This window comes from Pteropus medius, unplaced genomic scaffold (genome assembly GCF_902729225.1).
Source record: "Pteropus medius unplaced genomic scaffold, Ma_sr-lr_union100, whole genome shotgun sequence".
NCBI lineage: Eukaryota > Metazoa > Chordata > Mammalia > Chiroptera > Pteropodidae > Pteropus > Pteropus medius.
In genome coordinates, this window is record NW_024352785.1 from 8,410,490 (window position 1) to 8,437,866 (window position 27,377).

General features: G+C 38.8%; 1 protein-coding gene and 1 pseudogene across 2 annotated transcripts in view; one reads left to right on the forward strand and one right to left on the reverse strand.

The window, feature by feature from the left end:
• The window catches only part of MCC (MCC regulator of Wnt signaling pathway), a 376,346-nt gene extending 357,187 nt beyond the window's left edge, over positions 1–19,159 (reverse strand). Inside the window, exon 1 of one of the 2 annotated variants that reach the window (XM_039848467.1) lies at positions 18,696–19,159. In XM_039848467.1, the coding sequence (XP_039704401.1) occupies positions 18,696–18,856 (161 nt within the window). In that variant the 5' untranslated portion in view covers positions 18,857–19,159. The remainder of the gene's footprint in view (positions 1–18,695) is intronic. The other variant, XM_039848466.1, reaches the window with a different exon arrangement.
• LOC120591095 (uncharacterized) lies at positions 14,231–14,349 on the forward strand (annotated as a pseudogene).
• Positions 19,160–27,377: the final 8,218 nt, after the last annotated feature.

Genomic DNA, 27,377 nt, shown 5'->3' on the forward strand with positions numbered 1-27,377 from the left:
GGAGCTGTGTGTAGCAAAGCACTGATGTTTGGAACAGCGGGACGTGCTGGAGAGTACAGAGTGAGAAATAATGCTGGAGAGGAGTATAGTCACTGTGTCATAAGGGCAAGGACCCTAAGTTAAATGCCCATAGAAGGAGTCTGAATTTATCTGTAAGGAACAGGCAACTGTTGAAGGATAATTAGAAGAGCTGCCTACTCAGTTTTGCGTTATAGAAAAATGACTTTGATGTCCATGTGGAGTAGCCTGGAAGGGGCAAGCCTGTGGGTTAGGACACTAGGACAATAATTCTGGTTAGAATTGAAGGAACTTAGGAAACCAACAAGGGGGAGAGCAATGAACAGCATTGATTTCACCCTTTGCTTATAATAAATATAAAACTATTGACACACTTTTAGAAGAGTAAATACGTGCCGAACAATATTATCACAGTGATTTCATCCTCTTTATTGTGAAATTGACTCAGGTTAAGAATCTACAGCACATAAACTTGGCAGTCAAAATTTTGCCTAAAAGCATTAACCTCTAATGTAGAATATTCAGTTAAGCTTGGTATTCCTCAGAAAGGAGTTCTGATTTTTCATAAATAAGTAAAATTTTCTGACATTTAACTGTAGCCACATTTTTACAAAAATGCCCACTTTCACCCCATCTAATGTTCTTTCCTTCACCTGTACCACAAATTTATACATGCTGAACTTTTAAACCACAGATAATAGGTGTCTTAACCAATGACACTTGCCATAATTTTGAATAGATGCCCAATTAACACCAAATCAAGTATCTTCTACATCATTGATGTGAATGTTTTAAAAAAATAAACACAAAGCTCATCTATCTATAATATTCCAAGCTATAGTTTCACAGCTAATATTCAACTGAGGGCTACCCTTAAACTCAGCTAACAACTGTCATGTAAGACAAACATATTAATATTTATTGGCCAGTATAGAAATTTGTTCCATTTACATTTTCACTTTGCTAGGTAACAGGGATCTAAATAATTTAAACAATGGTACAGAGAATCCTTCTGCTTACTCAACTTTTTTTTCTCTCATCAGTTAGAGTCATCAATAATCAATGGCATAGATTCAAGATGGCATAGAAGGTAAAGGCTGTACATGCCCCCTCTAGCAACTACACCAAGATTATAACAAAACTACAGAGCAACCAGTATGTGGAGTTGCCAGAGGTCTGGCTGGACAGAAGCCCTACAACTAGGTCACCTCGAATAACAGGTCACCTCAAAGTGGTAGGTGGGGTGGCGATGTGAAAAGGCCAGATTCCACAACTGCGAGTGGCAATTGAGAATCAGAAAGGCTATCTTGGCTGCAGAGCTCTCATCTCCACCTGTGGAGCGAGGGGTCCCGGTCACACACTAGGCTCCCCAGCTCAGGGTTCCAGTGCCAGGAAGAGAAGTCCCCACAAGCTCTGGCTATGAAAACCAGTGGAAGTGCAGCTGAGTGAGATGGAGGACTGTAGGAAGCAGAGACCTTCCTCTTAAAGGGTCCCCGCCCAGACTTACTTGCTGATGGACTCACTTGCTCTGAGCTACAGCACTGGAGCAGCTGCTCATGGGGCACCAGGGACATACAGGGAGGTGCTGAGCTTTGGGTTTCAGGGCGAGGGCCGGAAGGGTGGCTGGCTCCGGACAGAGGTGCAGGCAGAAGCCATTGTTTCCTTGTTGAGCCTTCCCACCTCCCAGCCTGCAGATGCAGGTGCCATCAACCTGAAAACACAGGTCGCTCTGCCCAGGAGATTCTCTGAGACTCTGCCTCTCCCAACTTGTGGGCCCACCCACGCCATCTCCAGTGATTTATCTCACACAAATGGGCTGTCTTGGCTCCTGCTGTGAACTTTCATAAAACACAAAGAAGTAGCATCTGGCCTCAGTGTGCCCTGTACCTCTTGCTGAGCAGCCCCAGGCCCTGCACTAGTGGAAGCCAGCCTCTTTTCGGACTTAACGCCTCAAGGAACCTATAAGTCCAGCACGGGTGGTAGCCATATGTGGATTGCTTGATGACTCTTACCAGGTGGCTGAACTTGGCCTGCAGCTGGACCTCTCTTAGGTCTGTGCCAAGGGGTCTCATAGCATACCTACTACATAAAGTCACTCTACTAAGACTGGGAGACTTAGGAGCCCTATCTAATATATAGAAATAGATACAGGGAGGCAGCGAAAATGGAGAGACAAAAAACATGTCCCCCTCAAAAGAACAGAACAAAGCTCCAGAAAAAGAATTCACCAAAATGGAGACAAGCAAAATACTGGATGCAGAGTTCAAAACACTGGTTATATGGATGCTCAAGGAACTTAGGTGAAGAGTAGATGAACTCAGTGAGAACTTTAACGAATAGATAAAAAATATAAAAATAGAGATGGCAATTATAAAAGAGAACCAGTCAGAAATGAAGACTACAATATCTGAGATGAAGAGTATATTAGAGAGAATTAACAATGTGGAGGAAGCAGGGGATTGAATCACCAATATAGATAGGGTAAGAATGGCAACAGAAAGAAAGAATCCAAAATAATGAAGATAGTATAAGGAGCCTATCAGATAACATCAAATGTAACAACATTCACCTCATGGGGGTACCAGAAGGAGAAGAAGAGTAAGAAGTTGAAAACCTATTTGAAGAAATAATAATGGAAAACTTCCCTAACTTGGTGAAGGAAATAGAAATACAACCACAGGAAGCTCAGAGAGTCCCCAGAAAAGATGAACCCAAAGAGGCCCACACAGAGATACATTATAATTAAAATGCCAAAGGTTAAATACAAAGAGAGAATCTTAAAAGCAGCAAGAGAAAAGCAATTAGTTACCTACCCATGAGACCGGCAGCTGATTTCTCAAAAGAAACTTTGTAGGACAGAAGAGCTTGGCACAAAATATTCAAAGTGATGAAAACCCAGGATCTACAACCAAGATTACTTTATCCAGCAAAGCTATCATTTAGAGTTGAAGGAGAGATAAAGAGTTTCCCAGACAAGAAAAAGCTAAAGGAGTTCATTATCACCAAACCAGCATTACAGGAAATGTTGGAGGGACTTCTTTAAGACAAAAAGAAAATATGTAGCAAAAATACGAATAAAGAATGGCAATAACTATATATCTATTAACAAGCACTTTAAATGAAAAAGAATTAAGTGCTCCAATCAATAGAGAGGGTGGCTAAATGGATAAGAAAACAAGATCCTTACCTATGCTGCCTACAAGAGACTCACTTCAGATTAAAAGACACTCACAGACTAAAAGGAAGGGAATGGGAAAAGATATTGCATGATGGACCTAGAGGGTAGTGTGCCGAGTAGAGTAAGTCAGATAGAGGAAGACAAATGCCATATGATTGCATGTATATATGGAATCTAAGGAACAAAATAAACAAACAGAAATGAACTCAAAGATACAGAGAACATTTTGAGGGTTATTGGATCAGAGGGGGCTTGAGGGGGTCGGTAAAAAAAGGGCTAGGAGATTAAGAAGTACAAATTGGTAGTTACAAATAGTTATGGAGATAGAAAGTATAGCATAAGGAATATAGCCAATAATACTGTAATAATTATGTATGGTGTTAGAGGGGCACTAGATTTATTGGGATGATCACTTTGTGAGTTATATAGATGTTTAATCACTATGTTGTACACTTGAAACTAATATAGTATTGTACACCAACTATAGCTAAAAAATAAAAATACATATTATTAAAAAGAAAGAAAATCAATGGCATGAATTTAGTAATTATTCATTTACATATTTAAACTGACATTGTGAAATGACAATGAGAAGCTGACAATTAACTCTTCTCTAAAGAAATGCCCTTTCTTGCCATATGGTTTCTATTCTGGGATTAACACTTAAAAAGATTTTCAATTTACTGAACAACAGAGAGTCTCCCCAGCTGAGACCCCCAAGTAACTTCATTTAGAATGCAAATGCATCACCTTCTGTACCAAAAATTTAAATGCCATTCTCATTGATGTTAAGAAGCTAGTTATAAAATGAAAATTCATCTCCACCAAAGACCTTGGGCAAATTCAACAGTAAAGAACTTGAAGGCTTTAGAAGAAAATAAGTTTTCTTGTGTTAGCTTGGCAGCATATATGGTGGAAAAGGCCTGAGATAAGGGACACAGATTTATTCTCTTCCTTGGAGGTTATGTTATCTTGGCTCCTTGTCTTAAAAGAGATATGAATTCCTGTTGCAAGGATTATATAAGATAATGTATAGACTAACTGATTGTGAACTATAAAGGTTTCTATTAACATATGCCATTATTACTTTAGATGTTCATTAATATACTAACTCAAAATAAAAAGATTATAAAATAAAGATGTGGGCTAGAGGTAAAAACAAAAATATCCTGAAAAATATAGTCACTAAAAATACATGTGAACAAACTGATCTACAGATTTAACACAATCTATACCAAAAATCTTGGCTACCTGTTTTAAAGATATTGACAAGCTTATCCTAAAATTTGTATGGGAATTCAAAGGACTAAGAATAGCCAAACAATCTTAAAAGAAAAACAAAGTTGGAGGATTCACACCTCCGGATTTCAAAACTTATAGCAAGGCAACAGTAATCAAGACAGTGTGGTACTGGAATAAGAATAGGTATATATACCAATGGAAAAGAATTGAGAGTCCAGAAGTAAACCCTTATGTTTATGGGTTTGATCACATTTATGGGTTAATTGATTTTTGACAAGCGTGTCAAAAAATGGGAAAAGAATAGTCTTTCAACCATGTTGCTTGGACAACTGGATATTACACACAAAAGGATGAACTCGGACCCCTTCTTCACACTATATGCAGAAATTTAACTCAAAATGGATCATATATCTAAATGTAAGAACAAAAACTATAAAACTCTTAGAAGAAAACACAGGAGTAATCTTTGTGACCTTGGGTTAGGCAAAGTCTTCTTGGATATGGCACCAAAACACAAGCAACAAAAGGTCACATAATTTATGACTCCATAATAGGCAGAGGCAGGAAGTAGATTAGTGGCTGCCTAGGGCTGAGGAGGTTGAGGGAAAATGGGAGATGACTGCTAAAGGGTACAGGATTTCTTTTTGATGTAATGAAAATGTTCTAAAATTAATTATGATTATAGTTTCATAATTCTGTGAATATACTAGAAACCATTCAATTGTACATTTTAAATGGGCAAAGTGTATATTATGCAAGTTATATCTAAATAAAGCTTAAAAATAATGTAAAGAAATGCATGTGAAAAGCAGCATCGAATAGTGGTCAAGACCCTCATTTGAAAAACAGAGACATAAATTGAAGTTCAGATCTTACTAAATGTGGAATCTTGAGCAAGTAATATCTCAGAGCCTGTTTTTCTCATCTTTAAATTGTGTTTTTCAAAAGAGTTATTGTGAGTATTAAGTGAGGTCATGCATATAAAGTGCTTGCTTAGTGCAGAGCCTAGAACACTGTAAGTAATCAATGTTAACTATTAAAAGAAAAGACACATAGGCCTAGATTGTAGGTAGTAGCTTAAAAACAGTAGGTTAGTTGAGGTATTGCTGTAAATGTTATTATAAAATTATTTATACATAAACTTAATAAACATAATGCTTACAAATAGGTAGGCTCACTTTGGAACACTCAGTAAAAAGAGAAATCAGGAATCCATTTCAGGTCATCACAGAATCACAGAGACTGAATTTATTTTCCTACCGAAAACAAGAAAACCAGATAAAATATACAAAACAATGATTTCCAGACAGTATATATTGGACAGCACAAGACCTTGAGTGAAAGGAAAACTAGCAAGGTGAGCCTACAATTATACCATCTTACTGCAGTTTGCAGGCTGAAAAACAGGAGGAAAAGTCCAAACATCGCCCAATGGTCTGACTGAGTCCAAGGAATAGAGAATGAAATTTAGGGAGGTCAAGGTGAATAGAATTTATGGTACAGAGAGAAGAGGAGGGAATGCCTGAGAGAGAGAGAGAGAGAGAGAGAGAGAGAGAGATCTGCAGAGGCTAAATTAGCCTTGACTAAAGGTTTCTTGTCTAACAAAGCTTAAAGTCAAGCTTTCAAAAGATCCAAACTCTACTGCATGGCAGAACAGAGTAAAGGAATACAACAAAAGCCAATACCAAACAAGTTAAAATGTCTGGCATCCAATGAAAAATTATGAGACATACAAAAAAGCAGAAACATGTCCCATAACCAGAAGAAAAATCAATAGAAACAGACCAGGAAATGTCAGAGATAATGGAATTAGCAGACCAAGTAGTTGAAACAACTATTATAAATATGTGCCATATATTCAAATGGAACTTCTGAAATATGACTGGGATTAATAGCAGCTAGATGCAGAAAAAGAAATCAGTAAATTTGAAGATATTACAATAGAAACTATTCAAAGTAAAACACAGAGAGAAAATATGAGAACAAAATTAACAGAGCCTCAGTAAGGGGTGGGCAAATATCAAGTAATCTAATACATGTAAATTAGATGTTTCTTACAAAAAGAAGGAAGAGAGAGAAGGGACAGAAAAGATGTTTGAAGAAATAATAGCTGAAAATTTTCTAAATTTTGTAAAAACTTTAAATCTACAGATTCAAGAATTTCAACAAACTCTAGGCAGAAGAAAGCATAGATGAGCATTTCATTACCCCACTTTATGGATAAGGAAACAGGCAGGGACTAGTATTAAGTCACATAGTTACTTAGTGGTAGAGCCTAGAGTGAACCCAACTTTCCTGACTCAGGTCCAGTGCTCTTTCCACTATGCTACAGAGGAATAACATGATCTGACTTACTTACCCTTTAATAAGTCTCTTGGCTGCTATATGCATAGTCTGTGTATACAGAGGATGAAACGGGAAAGGGCAGAAATAGGAGCCCATTGTAATAATCTCAATGTGAGATGGGTGATGGTCTGGACCTGTGTAGTACTAGGGAAGGTGATGAGAAATGGTCTGATACAGCTTTATTTAAAGGCATAATCGATGGTTTTGCGGTGGATTGAATGTACTGTTAGAAAAGAGAATACAAGATGACTTTATTTTTTGACTTGAGCCTCTAGCAAAGAAGTAGCAATTTACTTCATGGGACATCTGAGGGAGGAAGAGTTGAGGAGGGGAGTCAGGAATTTTGTTTTGTATATAGTAAGTTTGAGATGCCTTCAGATATACAAAGTAAGTATACAGTTATTGCATATACCTGTCTTAAATTCAAGGGAGAGATTGTAGTCAGAGATATGAAAGATCATAAATATGGTAGACAAACAACTCAATTTAGGCTCTAGGCTAGATGATCCTTAAGGGTCTTACAATATGAAGAATTTGTGATTCAATAATGTGCTGCCTTGTTGCTCAGGCTGAGCAGTCTCTCACCAGTCTCATCGAGGGCCCTTCTCATCACTGTGGTTTCTCTTACACTATTGCTTTGTCAGGATTATCCACTTTTTACCCTTTGTTTCTTTAGTATCTATCTTGCTTGGCTACTATGATTGTCAAATAAGCTATATAAAATATTTGGTGAGCATTCAATAAATGTTAATTCTATCGTATCTTTAATACAGAATCCCATTTCTCAAAACTAATGGAATTCACTTGTACATAAATGTTTATAGGTCCTTAATTCATAATAACTTCAGACTAGAAACAAACCAAATGTCCATCCACTAATGAATGGATAAACAAATTATGGAACATCCATATGATGGAATGTTAGTAATAAAAAGAAAGGAACTACCAATATATGCAACAGTATGCATGAATCTCACAACCTTGAAAAAATCCAGACACAAAATAGTACATGCTGTATGATTTCATTTATACGAAATACTGAAAGACAAATCTAATCTATAGTGACAAAAAGCAGATCAGTAATTGCAGAGGACCGAGATTGGGGTAAAGATTGACCAGGAAAATTTTGGGTTATGAAAATAAATCTTGATTGTGGTGGTAGTTATAGGGGTATATAAATGTATCAAAACTCATTGAAATACACACTTAAAACAAACAGGTCTATTTTATTATACGTAAGTAATCTAGAAATACTATATATCTGAGTTAGCTCTTCTGGGTGGCTAGGTACCAATTCTGTCCCATTCAAAATTCTCTCCTTCATATTAGTTTGGATGGTTTTTCTTTTTCCTTTTTTCCCTTCCCTTAGGTTCAGTCTGTGCTTTTCTGAGTGACATTATGATTTGATTGCACTTTGAAGCTTTCGGTATTATTCGATTTCTGTGAAGCTTGGTTTTGGTTATCTTGTTCCTGGAATCTCACCAAAAGCTGTTTTAAAAATTGTGTTCCAGAATTATCACCTCTAAGAATAACCTTTATGTCATAGGAAATATTAGGCCATGAGACAAGGAATCTAGAGGTCATAGTCCTTCTAGTCCATTTACCTTTTGTTTAAGTGGCTCCTCTAACCCTTTAAAAGCCAAATGACTCCTCTCTCTAGCCTCTTCAAGGTAGATTTCTGCTACCGACAAGGGAAAGAATAGTGGAGTATGTTTAATATGCAAACCTTTAATTAAATACACTACAGTATTCTCTATTCAATCTGAAAACTGTTTTTGTTGTGTCATAGTAGTTGTTATTGTTTAAAGAAGACTGAGCAAAGTGTTTATGAAGCAATTCTAGTTCACACATTTCACTGATAATTCCAGTTTTGACTTATTCTTTAATAATATAGTACATAAAACAATGCACGTGTTTACTCTAGCATTATATAAAATATCACATTTCAAAACTTCTGAGATGCACAGCTTAACGTTATGAAATCTGAATGTTTCTTACAATTCTGTTGGCCTGGTGCTGACATTGCTTGTGTGGTGTGAATTAGGTTGTTATTCCTGATAGCATGGCTAGATAATTGCAACTCTCAATTCTTCCTTAAGATTACAAGTCCTGGTTATTGATTAAGAACTTTCCATTGACACCTTCTGCTTAGATTAGAATACCAACATCCATACTTGTAGAAAGGGTGTTAGCATCTTAGAAAAAAATCCTATAGAAAATAATGAAGCATTTTCCTAAAGGCTAACACATTAAACTCTTTTCATGTGCTTATTGACCATTTGTATATATTCTGTGAAGAAAAGTCCTTTAAAGAAATGCTGCATGCCTGAATATTTTGATGCCACAGAGGTTGATACTGGATAGTGGAACACATCAATACTCTGAGTCAAAAAGTGATTTAGAAGACTTGGACCTTAAATATGAAGACGTTTTAGGATTATTTTGAACAATTCGATTAGCTATTTTCTCTTTTTATGTATGCTCAATAGTGAAATATTATAAAAATCTATGACTAAAGACTTTTAAGGGGGACCTTTCAATAAGAATAAAATTTAAAAATCTAATTGATGAGAAGTATCTTATCATAGTTTGGATACATAAAATAAGGATGTGTCCCAGTCTATGATAGCTTAGCTTTAATGAAATTCCAAAGCAAATAATTGGAAACAAACTAAATGTCTGAAGAGGGAGGAGGGAGGTAGGCAAAGGAAAAAAAATTTAAATCATTTCTTCAATTAAAAAATAAATAAATAAATAAATGTCTGATGATAGAGGAATAATTAAATAAATAAAATAATGGAATATTATAATCAAGAATCATATTTTGTAATCTTTTTATTTTTTGGTGACAGCTCTATTGAGATATAATCCACCTACTGTAAAAACCACCTGTACAAAGTATACAATCCAATAATTTTTAGTATCTTCATAGAGTTGTACAACTATTACTACAATTAATTTTGGAAGATTTTCCTCATCTCAAAAAAGAAATCCTGTACTCTTTAGCTATCATTCTTCAACCCTCACCATTACCTCCAGCCTTAATCACCCACTAATCTACTGTTTTATATCTATAAATTTATATATTCTGGACATGTCATATAAATAAAATCATATAATATGTGCTATTTTGTGACTGGCTTCTTCCACTTAGCATGATGCTTTCAAGGTTCATCCATGCTGTAGCATGTTTCAGTACTCTATCCCTTTTTATGACTGCTTAATATTCTATTGTATGCATAAAGCACATCTTGCTTATTCATTAATCAGTCGACAGACATTTGGGTTGTTTACATCTTTTGACCATTATATTATGAATAATACTACTATGAACATTCATTCACGAACAAGTTTGTGTGAAGACATGTTTTCAGTTCTCTTGTAGAATTGCTGGATCAATTCTATGTTTAAGTTTATGAGGAACTACTAGACTATTTTCCAGAGAGGCTGAACCATTTCACATTTCTTCCAGCAGTATGTGAGGGTTCTGATTTCTCTACATCCTTGCCAATATTTGTTATTACCTACTTTTTTTATTATAGCCATCTTACTGGGTATAAATTGGTGTCTCATTGTAGGTTTTGTTTTGCATTTTCCTAAAGGCTAACACATAAACTCTTTTCATGTGCTTATTGACCATTTGTATATATTCTTTGAAGAAAAGTCTATTCAGATCTTTGCCCATTTTTAAATTGTTATTTATATTTTTATTATTGAGTTGTAGGATTCTTTATCAATCTAGATACAAATCCATTATAAAATGTGTCATTTGCAAATATTTGCTCCCATTCTTTGGGTTGTATTCCACGTTTTTGATAGTGTCCTTTGAAGCACAAGTTTAAAGAATTTTGATGAAGCCCAATTTACCTATTTTTCTTTTATAGCCTTGGTGTTGGTGTCCTATATACCATTGTCAAATCCAAGGTGACGAAAATTTTGTCCTATATTTTCTTCTAAGAGTTTAATAGTTTTAGTTCTTATATTTAAATTTTGATCCATTTTGAGTTAAGTTTTTATATATGAGGAATGTGAAGAATACATACATTGTGTATATGAGAAACACATATATTTTTGTATGTGAGAAAAATGTCCAATTTCATTCTTTTATATGTGGCTATACAGTGTCCCAGTACCATTTGTCTATTCTTTCCTTATTTCAGTCTTGATTTTGGCACCCTTGTCTTGACACCTCTGTTGAAAATCAATTTGCCATCACATGGGTTTGTTTCTGGACTCTCAGTTCTATTTCACTGATTTCTACATCTATCCTTTTGCCAGTACTACACTGTCTCAATTACTGTTGCTTTGCAGTGAGTTTTGAAATTGGGAAGTGTGAATACTCTAATTTTGTTCTTAAATGTTTTTAAGATTGTTTTGACTCTTCTGGGTTCCTTCAATTTCCATATGAATTTTAGGACTAGACTGTCAATTTCTGCAAAAAAAAAAAAATGGTAGCTGGGATTATGAGAAAGGTTATTTTGATCTCCAGATCAATTTGGGGGGAGTACTGTCATCATAACAATATTAAATCTTCTTATCCAGAAGTGTGGGATGTATTTCCTTTCATCTAATCATTTTTAATACACAAGAATGATATGATGCAGACATGTCACCAGGAAAAATAGAATTGATATTCCTTGGTATAGGATAATGAATAATTTTGATTTTGTTTTTATACATTTCTGTATTTTCTAAATTTTTCAACAAGAATATATTTTATAGAGTTGAGTCCTGCTGGCCCCTGCATGAGCAGCAGAGTAGATTGCATCTTTCCCTCCAGCACTGACTCAGTCAAAAAGAAGATGCTATCATGAAAGAGCCAGAGATAAGGTGGCAAGAATTAAGGAACGAAGCCTAGAATGAGGTAAGAGTCAGGGACAGAGGGAACAAAAGGAAGAGAATTAAGAGAGAAAGGGAGAAGTTTGAAAGTACAGAGACATAGAGAAAGAGAAGCATTAAAGAAAAGTAAGGAATAAAGCAAAAGGAAGAGGATAATCCCAACTCTGGAACCAAGAAGCCTGCTGGGGAATTAGACATCCCCACCCAACTGCCTTGGGAGCTGTGCATGGGGCCCCACCTGTATATCTGTCCCTGTTGGTACAACAAACACTGAAGAACATGCCCATTCTCACCCACATCCTCCATCCTGCTGCTTAAAGTCCAAGCCTTTGTTTTAAAAGGTGTATGTCAATTAAATAGACAATGGTGTTCAAGAGAAGCTACAAGAATATAACTACAGAAATTTCTTTTCTTTTTATTATTTAATCTCCATGCAAACACAATAGGGCACCACTAAGCCTCAAAACCTGGTCTATTTTGCTAACACAAGTTAAAAATAAATTAAGAGGTTTAATAAAAAGAAAAAGAAAAGAAAAGCTGCAAAAAGACACGGAGAGAGAGATTGGTGGGAAAAAATGGTGTAGATGATAGAGGCTTTGCTCATCCCTCTTGCAACCAAATCAAAGTTGTGACAGAAACACAGAGCAAACAGCAAGCAAAGTCGCCTGAGATATAGATGGACAGAAGCACTACAATTAGGGAGTGAAATAATCAACCTGCATCGGTAGAAGGTAGGACGGGGCAAAGACGCAAGGCTGCCTGGTCCCTAGTGGCTGAGTGGAACAGAGACTATGGAAGCTGCAGATTCTTCTTAAAGGGGCCGTGTCCACCAGTGAACATTCATGGTGATGGACCTGCTTGCTCTGCGCACCAGCACTGGGTCAGCTGCATGGGGAGCACCAGGGACTTACGGGGGATACCGAGTTGTTGGAGTGAGGGCCATAGGCAAGGCTTTCTTCCAGGCAGAAGTGCTGACGAAATCCACTGTCCCTCTGTTGTGCCCTCCCTGCTCCCAGTCTGCAGACTCAGCACTGCCATAGCTGAGATGTCATCAAACTGGATAACAGAGGTTGCTCCCTGCAGAGGATTCCTTGAAACTTTGCTTCCCCCAACTTGCAGCCCCACCCAACCTACAACCAGTTGTATCCTTGGGGACTCCGGTGCCCCTTGCTGAGCAGCACCAAGACTCACACTTGATGACAGCTGGACTCAGTTTCTGGCATAACCTCTTGAGGCAACTATAAGCACAGCATCTGCGGATTGTTTGCTGAATCTTAATAGGTGGCCTCAGAGGGTCACAAGCTGGGGCTAAACTTATCCTGCAGCTGAAGCTCTCTCAGGACTGTTCCACTGTACACCTACTACACGAAGCCACGCTAATAAGACCAGGAAACTTAGGAGCTTAGTAAATAGAAAAAGACATAAAAAAGGCAGCCAAAATGAGAAGACAAAGAAGTAGAAACCATATGAAGGAACGGAATAGAGATCCAGGAATAATGGAGTCAAGCAATCTAACAGATGCACAGTTCATAACACTGGTTATAAATATGCTCAATGAACTTAATGGAAGTATAGATGAACTCATAAACAAAGAGATAAAAAACATAAAAATGAAAATGGAAATTATAAAAGGGAACCAGTCAGAAATGCGGAACTCATGATCTGAGATGAACAGTATATTAGAGAGAATCAACAGAAGGGATGAAGAGGATTGAACCACCAATATAGAGGATGAGGAAGCCATGGACACTCAATCAGAATGGCAAGATAAAAGAAGCCAAGACTATAACAATAATTTAAGGAGCCTGTGGGATACAATTAAATGTAAAAATATCCGTGTCACAGGGGTACCTGAAGGAAAACAAGAAGTTGAAGAGCTATTTGAAGAAATAATGATGGAAAACATTCCTAACTTGTTGAAAGAAATAGACATACAACCCCAGGAAGCTCAGAGAGTCTCAAAAAAGATGAACCCAAAGAATCCCACACCAAGACACATCATAATTAAAATGCCAAAGGTTAAATACAAAGAGAGAATCTTAAAAGCAGCAAGAGAAAAACAGTTACCTACAAGGGAGCACCCATAAGACTGGCAGCTGATTTCTCAAAAGAAACTATGCAGGACAGAAGGGTTTGGCACAAAATAGTCAAAGTGATGAAAATCCAGGATGTACAACCAAGATTACTTTATCCAGTAAAGCTATCATTTAGAGTTGAAGGACAGATAAAGAACTTCCCAGACAAAAATAAGCTAAAGGAATCTATCAACACCAAGCCAGTACTACAGGAAATGTTGGAGGGACTTCTTTAAGAAGAAAAAACATGTATCAAAAACATGAATAAAGAATGGTAAAAACTACATTCCTATCAACAAATACCTCAAATGGAAAAGAATTCAGTGCTCTAACCAAAAGATAGAGTGGCCGAATAGATAAGAAAATATAAGAGACTCTCTTCAGATTAAAAGACACATACAGATTAAAAGGAAGGAGATGGAAAAAGATACTGCCTTGATGAACCTAGAGGGTTTTTAGCTGAATGAAATAAGTCAGATAAAGACAAATATCAAATGATTTCATGTACACATGGAATCTAAAGAACAAAATAGTCTACAGCCATGCCACCCTGAACAAGCCTGATCTCGTCTGATCTTGGAAGCTAAGTAGGGTCAGGCCTGGTTAGTACTTTGATGGGAGACCACCTAGGAAGACCAGGTGCTGTAGGTGTAAAAAGTAAAAAAAATAAATAATGAGGGATTGTAAACTTGCAAGGTCCTTGCAATCTGTGAGGTCAACCAAGGGTTGCCTCATGTAAAAAAATTAAAAATAAAATAAAATAGAGAACAAAATAAACAACAACAACAAAAACTGAAATAAATTTATAGATACAGAGAATATTTTGAGTGCTACTAGGTGGTGGTGGGGTTTGTGGGAACGGTGAAAAGGGCAAAGGGATTAAGAAGTACAAATAGATGTAAAATAGACATGGAGATATAAAGTGTAGCATAAAGAAAATAGTTAACGATGTTGTAACAAATATGTAAGGGGGAAGAGGGGTACTAGATTTAGTGGAGTGATCACTTTGTGAGTCCTATAGATCTCTTATCACTATGCTATATAACTGAAACTAATATATTATTGTATGCCAACTATAATTGAAAAAACTCATTGAATTGTACAATGTAAATACGAGCAACTAATTGTCTATTATATTTCAATAAAGCCAGAAGAGAAAAAGAATACATTTTATATAACCAGAAAGAAGTTATTTTTAAAAGAAAATATTCTTTAATAAAAAGATTTAAAGTGTTTCATAAACATGAAATATGCTCGAAAATAAAAATGCTTAAATTATTTTTCAATATACTTGAATTATACCACTTTTTCAATTATACCACTTTTATTCTTGGTCATATATTCATCAGAATTTACTGATTGAATGCTATATGGCAAATACTGTGCGAGGTCCTGAGTGTACTGTTTTAACCAAACAGATATGATTACTGTCTTCATGAAGGGTACATCTAGTGGGAGAATGACCAAAAAACAGGCAAACAAAGTAGTCGATAGAAATACAATTACAAGTTGTAAAGAGTGCTTTGGAAGAAAACCTTTAGTACTATAATGGAGATGGTGGGGTAAAGCAAACCCACTTTGATATAATGCTCAGGGAAACCCTAAGGCATTAACATTTGAGCTGAGTCTTGGGGCCTAGATATAAATGTAAGTATTGGTTTTAGATATGTTCAAGATAGTTTCTTAAACTGAAGGGTAAAAACAAGAAGCTTTAAAATACCAGAGGTAAATTACTTTTAACAAATAGAGTAACCCCACCATCTCCTATAACATTATAAATGAGGTCCAAAACTCAGTACCATAAAATGTGCAGTTAAGTCACTGTACAGTTAATGAAATGAACAGAAGAGCCTGCTGTGGTCCCACCGTGCAGCCCAAATCCTGACCTGTCCAGGCTGCAGTTTGGCTCTACCTGATGGTACTTGTCTGTTCCAGTTTAACTATCTACAGGGATGATTCTAGCTAGGTCCCTTTGGCAGGCTGGGAATTTCTTGGCAGAAGCATCTATTCTAAGACCCTTCAGTTAGCTAATGCCTTTTTTGTCAGCCTGATGGGGAAGGTTGAGTTGAGAGAATATTGAAGATTCAAAGCCCTAACTTTTAATTCCCTCTTCCTGAGAATGTGCACCCTGACATTTTCCCTCCTGGACTCAGTCTATCTTTCACTTATCCTATCTCCAAACAAAAGATCTCTAGTCCACCCCTGTTTGAGAATGAGGGCAAGGCAAAGGACTAGAGCCAATATAGTTGAACGTGAATTATTTATTACAGTATATGTTTTGGTTGCTACCTACTTACCCAACATCCATTCCCTGCTTTTAGTAACAGAACTCCAATTTCGTTTAGGAGGCAATGTGATAAACTGAATTACAAATTTCTTTGAACCCTATTGCAAGTAGAACTGATGTAGTAGAGGCATGGTAAGGTGATGTAGATTGACCAATAAATGCTGATTAAAAGATTTGGGGAAGCTCTGCTTTAATAATACAGACACCACTCATTTCAGCTTCCTTTTATACCTTCCTCCCTATAACTTAGAGATGAGGTTGAAGATAAAGCAATCATTTTAAAACTCTGATAATCATGAGGATGAATGCTTTATATGAAGAATGGCGATGCGTTGAGCTAAAAGGAAGCTGAGAATTAACACCATTGTGGAACAGCTGTCCCATCCTGGAAGGACCACCTTCAGATTTCGAGGCGAAAAGTCAGCCCCCTTTTGACTGTGGTTAGGTTTCTATTATATAGAACCAACCAAAATCCTAACACATACAGTGAGCATAAACTTAATATCTTTTGAAGAATCTGAGGTTTTTAGGGCTTTAATGTAGAAAGTACAACTCTCATGTTTAATAAAAAAGAAAATTCATAGCATTCCACATCATATCACTGTAGAGTGGTCAGTAAAGATCATTAAATAGGGCTAGCATAAAGGAGTGGCTTTGGAGAGGGATTCATTTCATGCCACCTATGTTCATTACACCTACTCTCCAAGTCATACCAAAGAAATATATATCCCAAGTAAAACTGTGCTTGCTATGTAAACATACTTCTAGAGAAGTTCCTTGGTGCTTCCTTTCAATAAGATTGCTATCCCCGAAGTCCTCCTACATATGAACTTTGTCACAGTATAACTTCCAGGACAACTATGTCCACAGTTAAGTTGTGGCTTAAAGTTCATTACTGCACATATCTTCCAACTTCGAAGCAGATATATTAAAGTTATGTGGCTCAAGGAATGATACAGTTTTTTCCACTTTTGCCGGGGCGGGTTTATACACTAAATCCCTTCTTTATCACCACCATCTTACACACAATGCCTTACATTCCAACACAAAGTCCTCAAATTATGCTCGCAGAATTTATTATCCTTAAGTGTAGATACAACCACCAATCAAAATAATATAAGCATTTGTGTAGAAAGTCTAATTCAGATAAAGAAACATATTAATAGGTCAGATTAGAGGAAGGGAAAGAAAGAATTCTACTAGCTTTCTACAGGCACTCCTGCTCACGTCAATTACATTCTTTTTGCATCCTAATGTGGAGTGTAGATTGTTTTTACTACTGAAAATGAGATAATAGCCTTTCAAGTAGGAAAGACAGATAATAGCCTTTCAAGTAGGAAAAGCAGTACAACAAAGCTAAACTCTATTATGAAATTTTTATCCCAGAACCAAAAGAGGAAAAGACTTCTAGATAAAAAAAATCTGTGCGGTCAACTAGTTACGTGTATTTTTTCATTTCAGAACAGAATTAACTTCATAAAGTTTTCTGATATCTTTCTAATGTTTTCCAATTAAACCAGAAAAATAATAAAGTTCAGCTACGAATTATCAAAATTGAGTTAAAAGTCCCAAATAAATTATTTTTTCTAATTGTCAAATTCTTACATGTCAAATTACCATTTCACAGATCCTTAAAATTTTGGGGGGTGGAGAAATTCCTCACTATTTTTTTTCCGCAAGTAGGCAAGGACAATCATCAGGAGACAGCCTGGAATTTTCAGAGATCTTTAGCATCACCAAAACGAAGGTGTAATACGCAACTTAGGCTGCCTACTTCCTGGAAGGCAATTCAAATTTCAGCTCATAAGGTCTTAAGCCTTGTGTCAACCTTTGATTGAAGCTTACCGTAAAACATTACGATTGCCTTCTTCACCGTCAGTGTCTAACAAGGGATAAAAATCTGGGTAGAAGTAATTATTTTGCCAATCCCTGCGGCTTGAAGCCGCAACACCGCCCTTGTAGCGGATCTGCAAGCAAACACCGCGAAGGTTGAGTGGTCGCGCAGAAACGCGGGGAGACTCCTCTGGCTCACCTGGTTAGCGCGTCGAGCCGGAGTAGGGAGTAGAATTTACATTTCAGACTTGCCTCTAACCACCGCTCCTCCCTCTCCCAGTTGCTCCTGTGTGCTTCGTTCTCCTCAGGTTAATAGGTTTAAATCAGTACTGGTGGCAAACTACACCCATTCTTTGGGTTCCGAAGTTTGGAATGCAGGGACTCTGTGGCACTCGAAAGTTATTCACAGCTTGTTGTCGTGCCCTACTCTGTCACTGAGAACGCATCCCTATCTTGGTTCGTCCCCAGGGCTGTCCACCGAGCAGCCAGGCAGATCGCTGCCCAGTGCCACACCATCTTGCCACCCCGGAGCCCGAGGCTGCAGAGCAGCCCTTCCTACCTGGGGCAAGCGACGAAACCCGTTTACTCACAGGCAGGAGCGCCCCGAGACCCAGGAGGAGGACTTGCATCCTAAAGAGATGTCTCCCAACGCCCAGACAAAGACAGCCCTGGGAAAAGTTGGACCAACTGGCACCTCCAGAATGCGGGCACAGCAGCCCCTCGGCCTCAGCGGCCGAGCCGGCGACGCGCTCTCAGAGTCACAGCCAACTTTTGCCGCGCGCTTCTGAGCAACTTGCTGGAAGTTGTGGCGAGAGGGCTGAGGAGGGGTCAAGGGCAGCGCGGAGAGGCTAGGCTCGCCCCAGCCGGTTTCGCGTACCTCCCCGAGTACCTGCTAATGTATCCGTCCCCGTCGCCGTCGCACGTCTGGAAGAGGCGCCGCATCCGCTCCTCCTCGCCGGTGCTGGACGTGTCGCTGCTGCTGCTCCCGCCGCCGCCGCTGCTGCCGCCGCGGGCGCTCCCCGCCGCCGCCGCCATCATGCGTCCGCTCCCTGCTCCGGAGGAGGAGGACGCGCGGCCGCGGGAGGAATCCGTGAGCCTCAAAGGCTGCTCGCAGCCGCGCACCAGCCTGACAACGGAGCATGCCCAGTGGTCGCCGGGCGCTCCGGGCGAGGGAGTCCACTTCTCCGGGTTTTGCCGGGGCTGGGAAGATGGGCGCTCTGCAATCCCAGGAGTCGGCACCTTAGGGGAGAGGGAGGAAGGGAAGGTGGGTCGTGCTGTCAGGGAGCCAAGGGTGGCGACCGGGACGCGAGGGGAGGCAGAATACACAGGGGGAGCCCGGTAAAGGTGTCAGCTCTGTGCATCTGGCTGCGACGCGGGCCCCCGGCGCTTGGGCATGCTTCAGAAGGAGGGCGGGTGTTCGCCTGGCCGAACTCTTCAGACGGCCTGGAGTCGTGGATTCCTTCTTCAGGTAAAAGATAAATGCGTGTGTCTAGTAAACTTAATGCGGTATCCCTGGTCCCACTCTGCAAACTGCACTGGGTTTTGCTCGCATCGTCCCAAATGAAACTTGGAACGGCTGGTCTTTTTTTTTTCTTCTTTTTTTTAATGGCCGGTCTTCCTAAGTGTTCTTAACACCTGTCAAGAAATCTGACCTCTCTTAGCCTTGCCTGGTCGTCCATCTCTAGTGGAAACAGTCTGTGTTCCTGTGTGGCACTGTGCACATTGGTCCATTTCTGGAACAGGCTCACTTTCCTGACCTGGCATCACTAGAACTTGCCCCAACCGTTTTAATAACATCAAGAGCGGACGTAATAGATTGTCCCATCTGACTCACACAACAGCCCTGAAAGATGACTATATTATTATCAACTCTGTGACTTAGGAGACAGGTAAATACCTCATAGGGTTATCTTGGTTATAAATGAATTAGTGTATAATGTAATGCAATTAAGACACTCTCTGGCACCTACTAAGTGCACAATAAATGTTAGCTCTCATTAATCCCAACTTATAGCTAGGAAAACCAAGGCCCTGAGATTTGCTTAAGGTCCCAGGCTCAGTAAGGATCACAGCAGAGGCAAGCCCAGGCAGGCAGTCTAATTCCGGAGCAGGAGCTCTTAAATATGACAGTAAACTTCTACCACTGCAGAAAGGGACCCACAATGAACCAGTTCGTGGTTTAGAGAATGACTCATTATTCTGTCCCAGACTTTTTGCCAGAGGTCTATGAAGTCCTGTGGTGGTTTGAAAACAAATCCGCAGATTCTTTGGTGTACCTCTCATCAAGAGGTGGAGCCTGTCACCTCCCCTGGAAACTGAGTGGGCCTTTGTGACTGTCTTGACTTTTGAGGCCAGGTTAAGAAAGTCAATGCAGATTCCAACTGACTCTCTCACTTGGAACACAGACCTCTGAAATCCAGAACTGCCTTGGAAGAAGTTTGGCCACCTGAAAGTTGCTAGGCTGGAGAGATCATGTGGAAAGACCATGTAAAAACAGAAAGAGATGCCCAAGGAACTTCAGAAGTTTGAACCTTCCCTGCCTAGGGGCTATTTGACTTAATGAGTGAGCTTTCAGATGCTGCTAGCCTTGAACACTGCAATTGCATGAGTGACCCAGAGCAAAAATTGTCCAGCTGAGCCCAGCCAACTCCCAGAGATATGATGATAATGAAAGGATTACTGCTGTTTTAAGCCACTTAGTTTTGAGGTGCTGGAACTAGAACATGTCTATATATCTTGGGACTGTCTGCCAGGTCATAAGGAAGATTCTCTGCCCTCTTCTATCTCTCCACCTCATTCATTATTCCTACTTTACTTCTTTTTAATTCTGTAAGTTCTCAGTATTTCAGGGCACTTATTTAGTCAAACAATGAATAAGATGTCATCTTAGAAGAACTTTGTCAAGCAAATCTATATCCAAGATTTGCTTAATAGATGCTATTAGCAACACAAATATTTCTCTCCACAATGGAAGAAGGACCAGTGCCCAAGTTTCTAAAAATAAATAAATAAATAAATGTTTAAAGTCTTTATTTTTCTGTTGTTGTGTTTTTTATATAGAATAAAACTTTTATTATTATCTGATAAGACAGCCAGACAGGGGTTGCTTTCCCACAAAGCCTCCTAGAGCATTGAGGGCTTGGAGTGGGAGAGAAAGAAAAAAGCATTCTTCTAAATACCACATTCATGAAAGGTCTGGAAACCCAAAGGATTTTTCAGGATTTGAGTAGATCTTTTCATAACCATACTCCATATAGACAAAAAGAGGGTGTAAACTTCAACCAGTCATATCTCAAAGCATATATCTCTTGAGAGAATACGTGCATGACAGCTCTGAAGGTTTAAATTTAAACCATCTTGAAGTAAATCTGAACACACAAAAAGTGGATCTTGACAAATTTCCTAAACAACATTTGCTCATGCTCTGGTAACTCAGAAATGGCTGAACAGATAGATTCAACCTTCCAGAAAAGAATGTGCTTCTTAGCTGATATGAAGCATATGAAATTTCAGCTGAAAAGGTTACTGAAAGAGGGAGAAATTTGTAAGACATTGAAAATAGAGATGCTATATAAACATAAAGATGATAAATGTAAAGTAGGAGCTTGGAATGAGAACAATACCCATGGCCATAAATCTAACCATACTGGTTACGTCATAATTACAAAGGTTCTATATGTTAATCTTAGATAAGAGCATAGCTCGACATTGTTATCCTTATCTTTTTTCTTCTCAAATTTCTCTTCATTATCATAGCACTTCATATTTATGTAATACATTTCAAAATATACTGTGTACATTACAAGATATACTGTTCAATATGTCTAAAGTTACCGACTAAAAAAAAATAAATCAACAATAACATTGTGCAAACCTGATTATCTGGTGCTTGCCACTGCTTTTGTGTTTACTTGAATTAGGATTACGTGCTAGAATTGGAGTAAGGACCCTTCTGGTGCCCTCTGCCCACTTCTCTCTCTCTCTCTTAGGTGTTTTTAAGAGCTCAGCTCAACTCCCATATCACTCAAGAAGCCTTTCTTCACTTCCCCAGGTCACACTGATCTTTGAGAGCTCTCATTTTGAAGCATACATTTTGAGAGTAGAATTATATAATTTAATGGTGATTTGCCTCCCCGCTCCCACTCTCCCCCAGCCCCACTAATTTAATATTAAATGAGGTTGTAAATTCCTGAGAGAAAATAGTGAAGTAATGTTGAGGAAGCTGACTCACTTTTATGGAGCCCTTATCTCAAATCATTTAAATATTTAAATGTTTAAATATTTTACCTTACTAAAGCTATCTAGTGAGAAAGGTATATATCAACCCTATTTATGGGATGGAAGGTGGTGAGTGAGGGGAATTAAATCCAAAAAATTTAGAATAATGCACCTAGCTGGAATTAAACTAGTATTGACCTCTCAAGGCTGTGTTCTTCATATTTACTTCATATTGTCTTAATATCCTGACCAGTGCTATTTGTGTTAGGCATTATACTTTTTGAGAAACATTGAAAAGGAGTAACAATAATAAATCTTATATTGATGATGTATTTATTACTTATACATTTATAGTCATAAGAAGTCATCATGAACTTATATAATCTGTCCAGTTTGGGTTCTCTGGGAAGCAGACTCCAAGACAGAGATTCACATGCAAAGAAAGTGGCCTTGGTACCCAACAGGTGGGGGAGAGAGGTTCGAGAAGCAGGATGTTGCATATGCCTCAGAGCACTCTCATCTGGCCTCACAGAAGCTCTGGAGCTAAAGTGGCCTGTATTAATTCCCTATTACTGTTGGAACAAATTACTACAAACTTAGTGGCTTAAAACAACTCAAATTTACCATCTTACCGTTCTGGAAGTCAGAAATCAGAAATAAGTCTCACTGAGCTAAAATCAAAGTGTCAGCAAGATCATGTATGTTCCTTTTGGAGGTTCCAGCAGAGAATCCATTTGCTTGCCTTTTCCAGCTTCTTTAGGGTTTCTGCATTCCTTGACTCTTGGCTCCTTCCTCCAACTTCAAAGCCAACTGAGTAGCATTTTCAAATATTCCTTACTTAATCTTCTTATCTGCCTCTCACTTACACATTAAAAGACAAAGGACACCCGTCTTTATGATCCCACTGAGCCAACCCAGACAATCCAGGATAATCTCTTTATTTTCAGTTCAGCTGATTAACAACTACAACTCTATCTGTTAACTTAATTCTCCCTTGCCATGTACCATAATATATTCACAGGTTTCGGGAATTCGGATGTGGATATCTTTAGGTGAGGGGCATTATTCTACTATCACACAGTCCATCCAATTGTCTTGTACTGAAATGGAATGGCTGGGTATTTATACCTCTGCCTCAATCAGTCATTCAGTATAGAACCCCAGCCCCTTAGATCCACAACCCAAGAAGGTTGTGACCTTGACAAGGTAACTGTAGCAGAGTCAATTGCTGATGGGCTGACAGCTGAAGATTGTCTTCAGACAGCACCCTTAGAAGCTGGTAACAAGTTGTTTTGGGGAGGGAGAACTGGATGGTGCATCTCCATGTTCATCACAGATCATTCCTTGAGCCATTGGGTCCACTTCTTCATATACATTTCAGGAGCATCTCCTCTTGGATTCTGATGGGCCTCTCTTTCTGAGTTGAATCCTGGAACAGGAAAAATGATAATCCCAGCACTGTTGTAAATCCTAGGGTGCCTAATGCTATTCATTGGCTCCCTGTTTCACTAGCAAGTCTATACTCCCCTCACCCACAGACAGCTGGCCTAGGCTGCTTAGTTGGTGGATTTGGATTTAATCCAGATCCTCATCTCTGATTGCTGCACTTGTTCATTTACTGTTACAACTGTTACTGAACAAGGGAATACAAAAGGTACCCAAATAAGTCACCTATGTGCTGAACATATTCCTCTTTGGCCCTATTATGTAACTCTAGCCCTTCCTCTTATCGGTGATTTGGGTCAATTTCCTCAGCCAAGTTACTCTTCTTTTTCCTGCTGATATCTTTATCCCTTGGTGGAAGTTGTTTCTCATTGGACAACAGGACTTCAAACTCTGTAGAGGTGAGAGCTTTGGAGACAGGAGGCACAAATTTCCCAAATGGATCTTGGGAAGTCAAGGTAAGTGTGGTCACCCCTGCTTCTACTCCTTGGGTTCTAGACCCATGTAGTCTTCCTACTGGAGATGCAACACTATATGAAGTCTTTGGTTCAAGGTATATTCTATGTCTTAGAGGGTGGTTCACCATCCTCATAACATATCACCTTTAAGCTGGCACTTCAACTGTGCTTCCAGGAGGCTGTTCTTCTTCTCTTTATAGCAGCTTCTGGGTGGTGCAGTATGTGATAAGACTAATGGATCTGATGATCATGAGCCCAATCTTGCACTTCAGGTGATGTGGGTTACCTAATTTGACACAATCTTATGTAGGATCCCATGTCAATAGAAGAATACTGGCAGAAGCCCTGCAAGTAGGAAAAGTAAACGTATACCAGGAATAAGTGTCTAACATGATCATGAATCACTGGCCCTTTCAGAATAGAAGTGACGCAGCGTACTCAACTTGTCATCAGATGGTCAATTGGTCTCCTCAAGGAATGGTGCCATACTGGGGGGTCCAGCATTAGTCTCCATTAATGGCAGGATGGACGTTTGATAGCAGTAGCAGCGACATCAGCCTTAAATGAATTCCCTTGTTGTTGCACCTATTCGTAGCCTCCATTTCTGGGGTGGCTGATGACAGGGGCTGGCTGGCATTATCTGGCTGAGTCATTTTGTCTACTTGGTTGCCTCTTCTGTGGTGGATGCTCTTTGGTCTACCTTACCTTAGTATGTGATAGAGAGGTCTTTATATTTTCTGTCCATTGCTATATGTCTAGTCATATGTCTCTACCCAGTTCTTCTTGTCTCCTTTGTTCTTCCATTCTTCCTCTTTTTGTGCTCCTGACCAGCTAGCTAAGCCATTTGCCACTACCCATGAGTCTATATATATTTTAACTTTGGGCCATTTTTCTCTCTATAAAGTGGATGAGCATATGCAACTCCGCCTATTGGGAAAGATTTTCCTTTACTACAGTTTTGGTTCCCAGGGAAGCATACCCAGAGACACAATTTGGTGTGCAGGCTATCTGTCAAGGGTATTGGAAAGGACTGTGGAAAAACAAGAAAGGAAGCAAGATTGGGTAGAGGACAAGTACAGCTTGGTATAAACCTGATGGCAATTAGTTGACCTGATAGAGATCTCTGGAACTAAAATGATCTTTCAGAATTGTCTCGTTGCCTGGCATGGCTGGGTCTGTATCTCCACCTCAGTCAGTCACTGGGTGCAGGCTGCTCCGAGAAGGTCATTGACTCTGGTTAAGGAGTTTCTTTGAGGCTGTCAATCTCTAAACAGTTTGACAGCTGAAGGCTGCAGTTGAGAGTATTCCTAGCAGCTGGAGCAAAAAGTCCATTCTTGAAAGGGGATTGGGTGGCTCATCTTTGTGTCTATACAGAATCAGATAGTCTGAGTTCAAATTCTGTCTGTTATTACTCTCTGGGTGATTTTAGACAAATTACTTAACCCCTCTGAATTTTGGTTTCCTCATCTGTAAAATGGGGTTATAGTATTACTTATTTCACAGGGATTTTTGAAATTCCAGGAAGGACATCATTTCATGTAAAGTACATTATCTGGATCACTAAGAAGAGCCTAGTGAAATTATTGTGTGTTTTTATTTTTATTATTATTTTTATGTAATAAAAATAATATGGATCAAGCTATGCACCATGATATTTCTAGGACCTTTATTGTTGGATATCTGATATCATCAGGCCTTCTCTTTTACAATGTTTTATATTTTTCTTTCTGAGTTCAGTTAGCTACATAGTATTTAGTTTTAAATCTCTGGAGAGGGGACCTGCTTTCTTTGCATACACAGCACCTCATATGGAAAAGGCTTCCATTTCATCTTGCAGCTAAAGGGTAAGGAAATACAACAGGGACTCTTGGGCATGGTCATGTGCATGGCTGAGTGTGTACATGGATATGCATTGTCATCACTCTCTAATTACCTCAGATTATGACTGGCTCTCCAGTTACCACCACCTCAGCTATGGTGGGTTTGGTAAGCTGTGAAGCAGAGCCTTACGTTTGGTAAGTGCTCCATGTTGGTTAGCTTTCAGTAATCCCTTGTTAAATATCATCTCTTGTAAGGACCCTAGGTATCTTGGATTTAAGCTAAGCAACCATAAGCTGTGAAGGATCAAAGTGGCCCCCAGTGAAGGAAATTGTAAGACCAAGAGCCCCAGAGAGAAGAATTCCAACCCAACATTTTAGGCAAAGCCCTTAGGGCAGTAGTTTTCAAAGTGCAGGTTGCAATCCATCAGTGGGTTGTGAAATCATTTTAATGGATGATGACCAGCTTTTTGTTGTTGTTGTTAATGAGCTAAAGAAATAGAAAATAGAAAATATCTGAATATATTTTAACCTAGTAATTTTACATATTGTTTCAGGAAACTTTTTCATTTGTGCATGTATTTTTTTTTTTCCTGGAATAGAATATAAAAAAAAGTATGTATCTCATTGTGTATCTGGCTCAAATATACTTCCTTAGGGGGAGATATTTATAGCAAGAACAATGACCCTGACACTCTTAGCCCAGAAGCCTTATTTTTCTTTCTTTTTCCTCATCAGGAATGGCTTGAGGCATTTCTCTTAATCCTCTCCATTTCATTTGCTTTCTATTCATCATACTTGGGGTAATCATAGGACAATGTATTTTACTTCTTTTTCTCTTATGCCCCTACTCAGTTCTAGATGTTGCCCATGGTGGGCCAAGAAGTCTGGACTGCTCTATTTTTCTCTCCTAGAAGGCAAAGCAGTCAAGAGTGAGCTAGGCTGCTGGGTTCTGGGAGGGGGTTGGAGCAGACTTCTTATCCAAGATGGTGCCAGTGAAGAAATTACCAGAAATCTCACTTGGACCCTCAAATCTAAGTTGCTAGAGAGAAACCTGGAGTCAATGTGCAGAGGCAGTGTCAGTAACAAAGGTGGGGGAGGATGAGTTGATGTCGCAGTGTTGAAATGAAAGAAAGGGAGGCTAAAAGGAAGAATTCTCAAAATGAGAAATATCCATAGCAATGCTTCATGATTTGAAAACAAGAAAAGCTAAAAACATATAAGCTATTTCTTTATCTACCAATTTATATATTTTAAATGTGCCCAAAGGAAGATGATTAGGGTGTGGGTTACATAAGTGTATCCATTTCCAAGTTATATATCTAAAAATTGTGCATTTCAATATACACATTTTAGTTAAAAAATCATAGATCCGTTCTGACATGTGAGAATGCAACAAGAAGGCACAAGCTATGAATCCAGAAGAGGGCCCTCATCAGAGAAGACCATGCTGGCACCTTGATCTTGAACTTCTAGCCTCTAGAACAGTGAGAAATAAACTTATTTCTTTCTCTCTCTTTCTCTTCCTTTCTCTTTTCTTTCTTTCTTTCCCTTTCTTTCTTTCTTCCCCTTTCTTTCTTTCTTTCTTTCTTTCTTTCTTTCTTTCTTTCTTTCTTTCTTTCT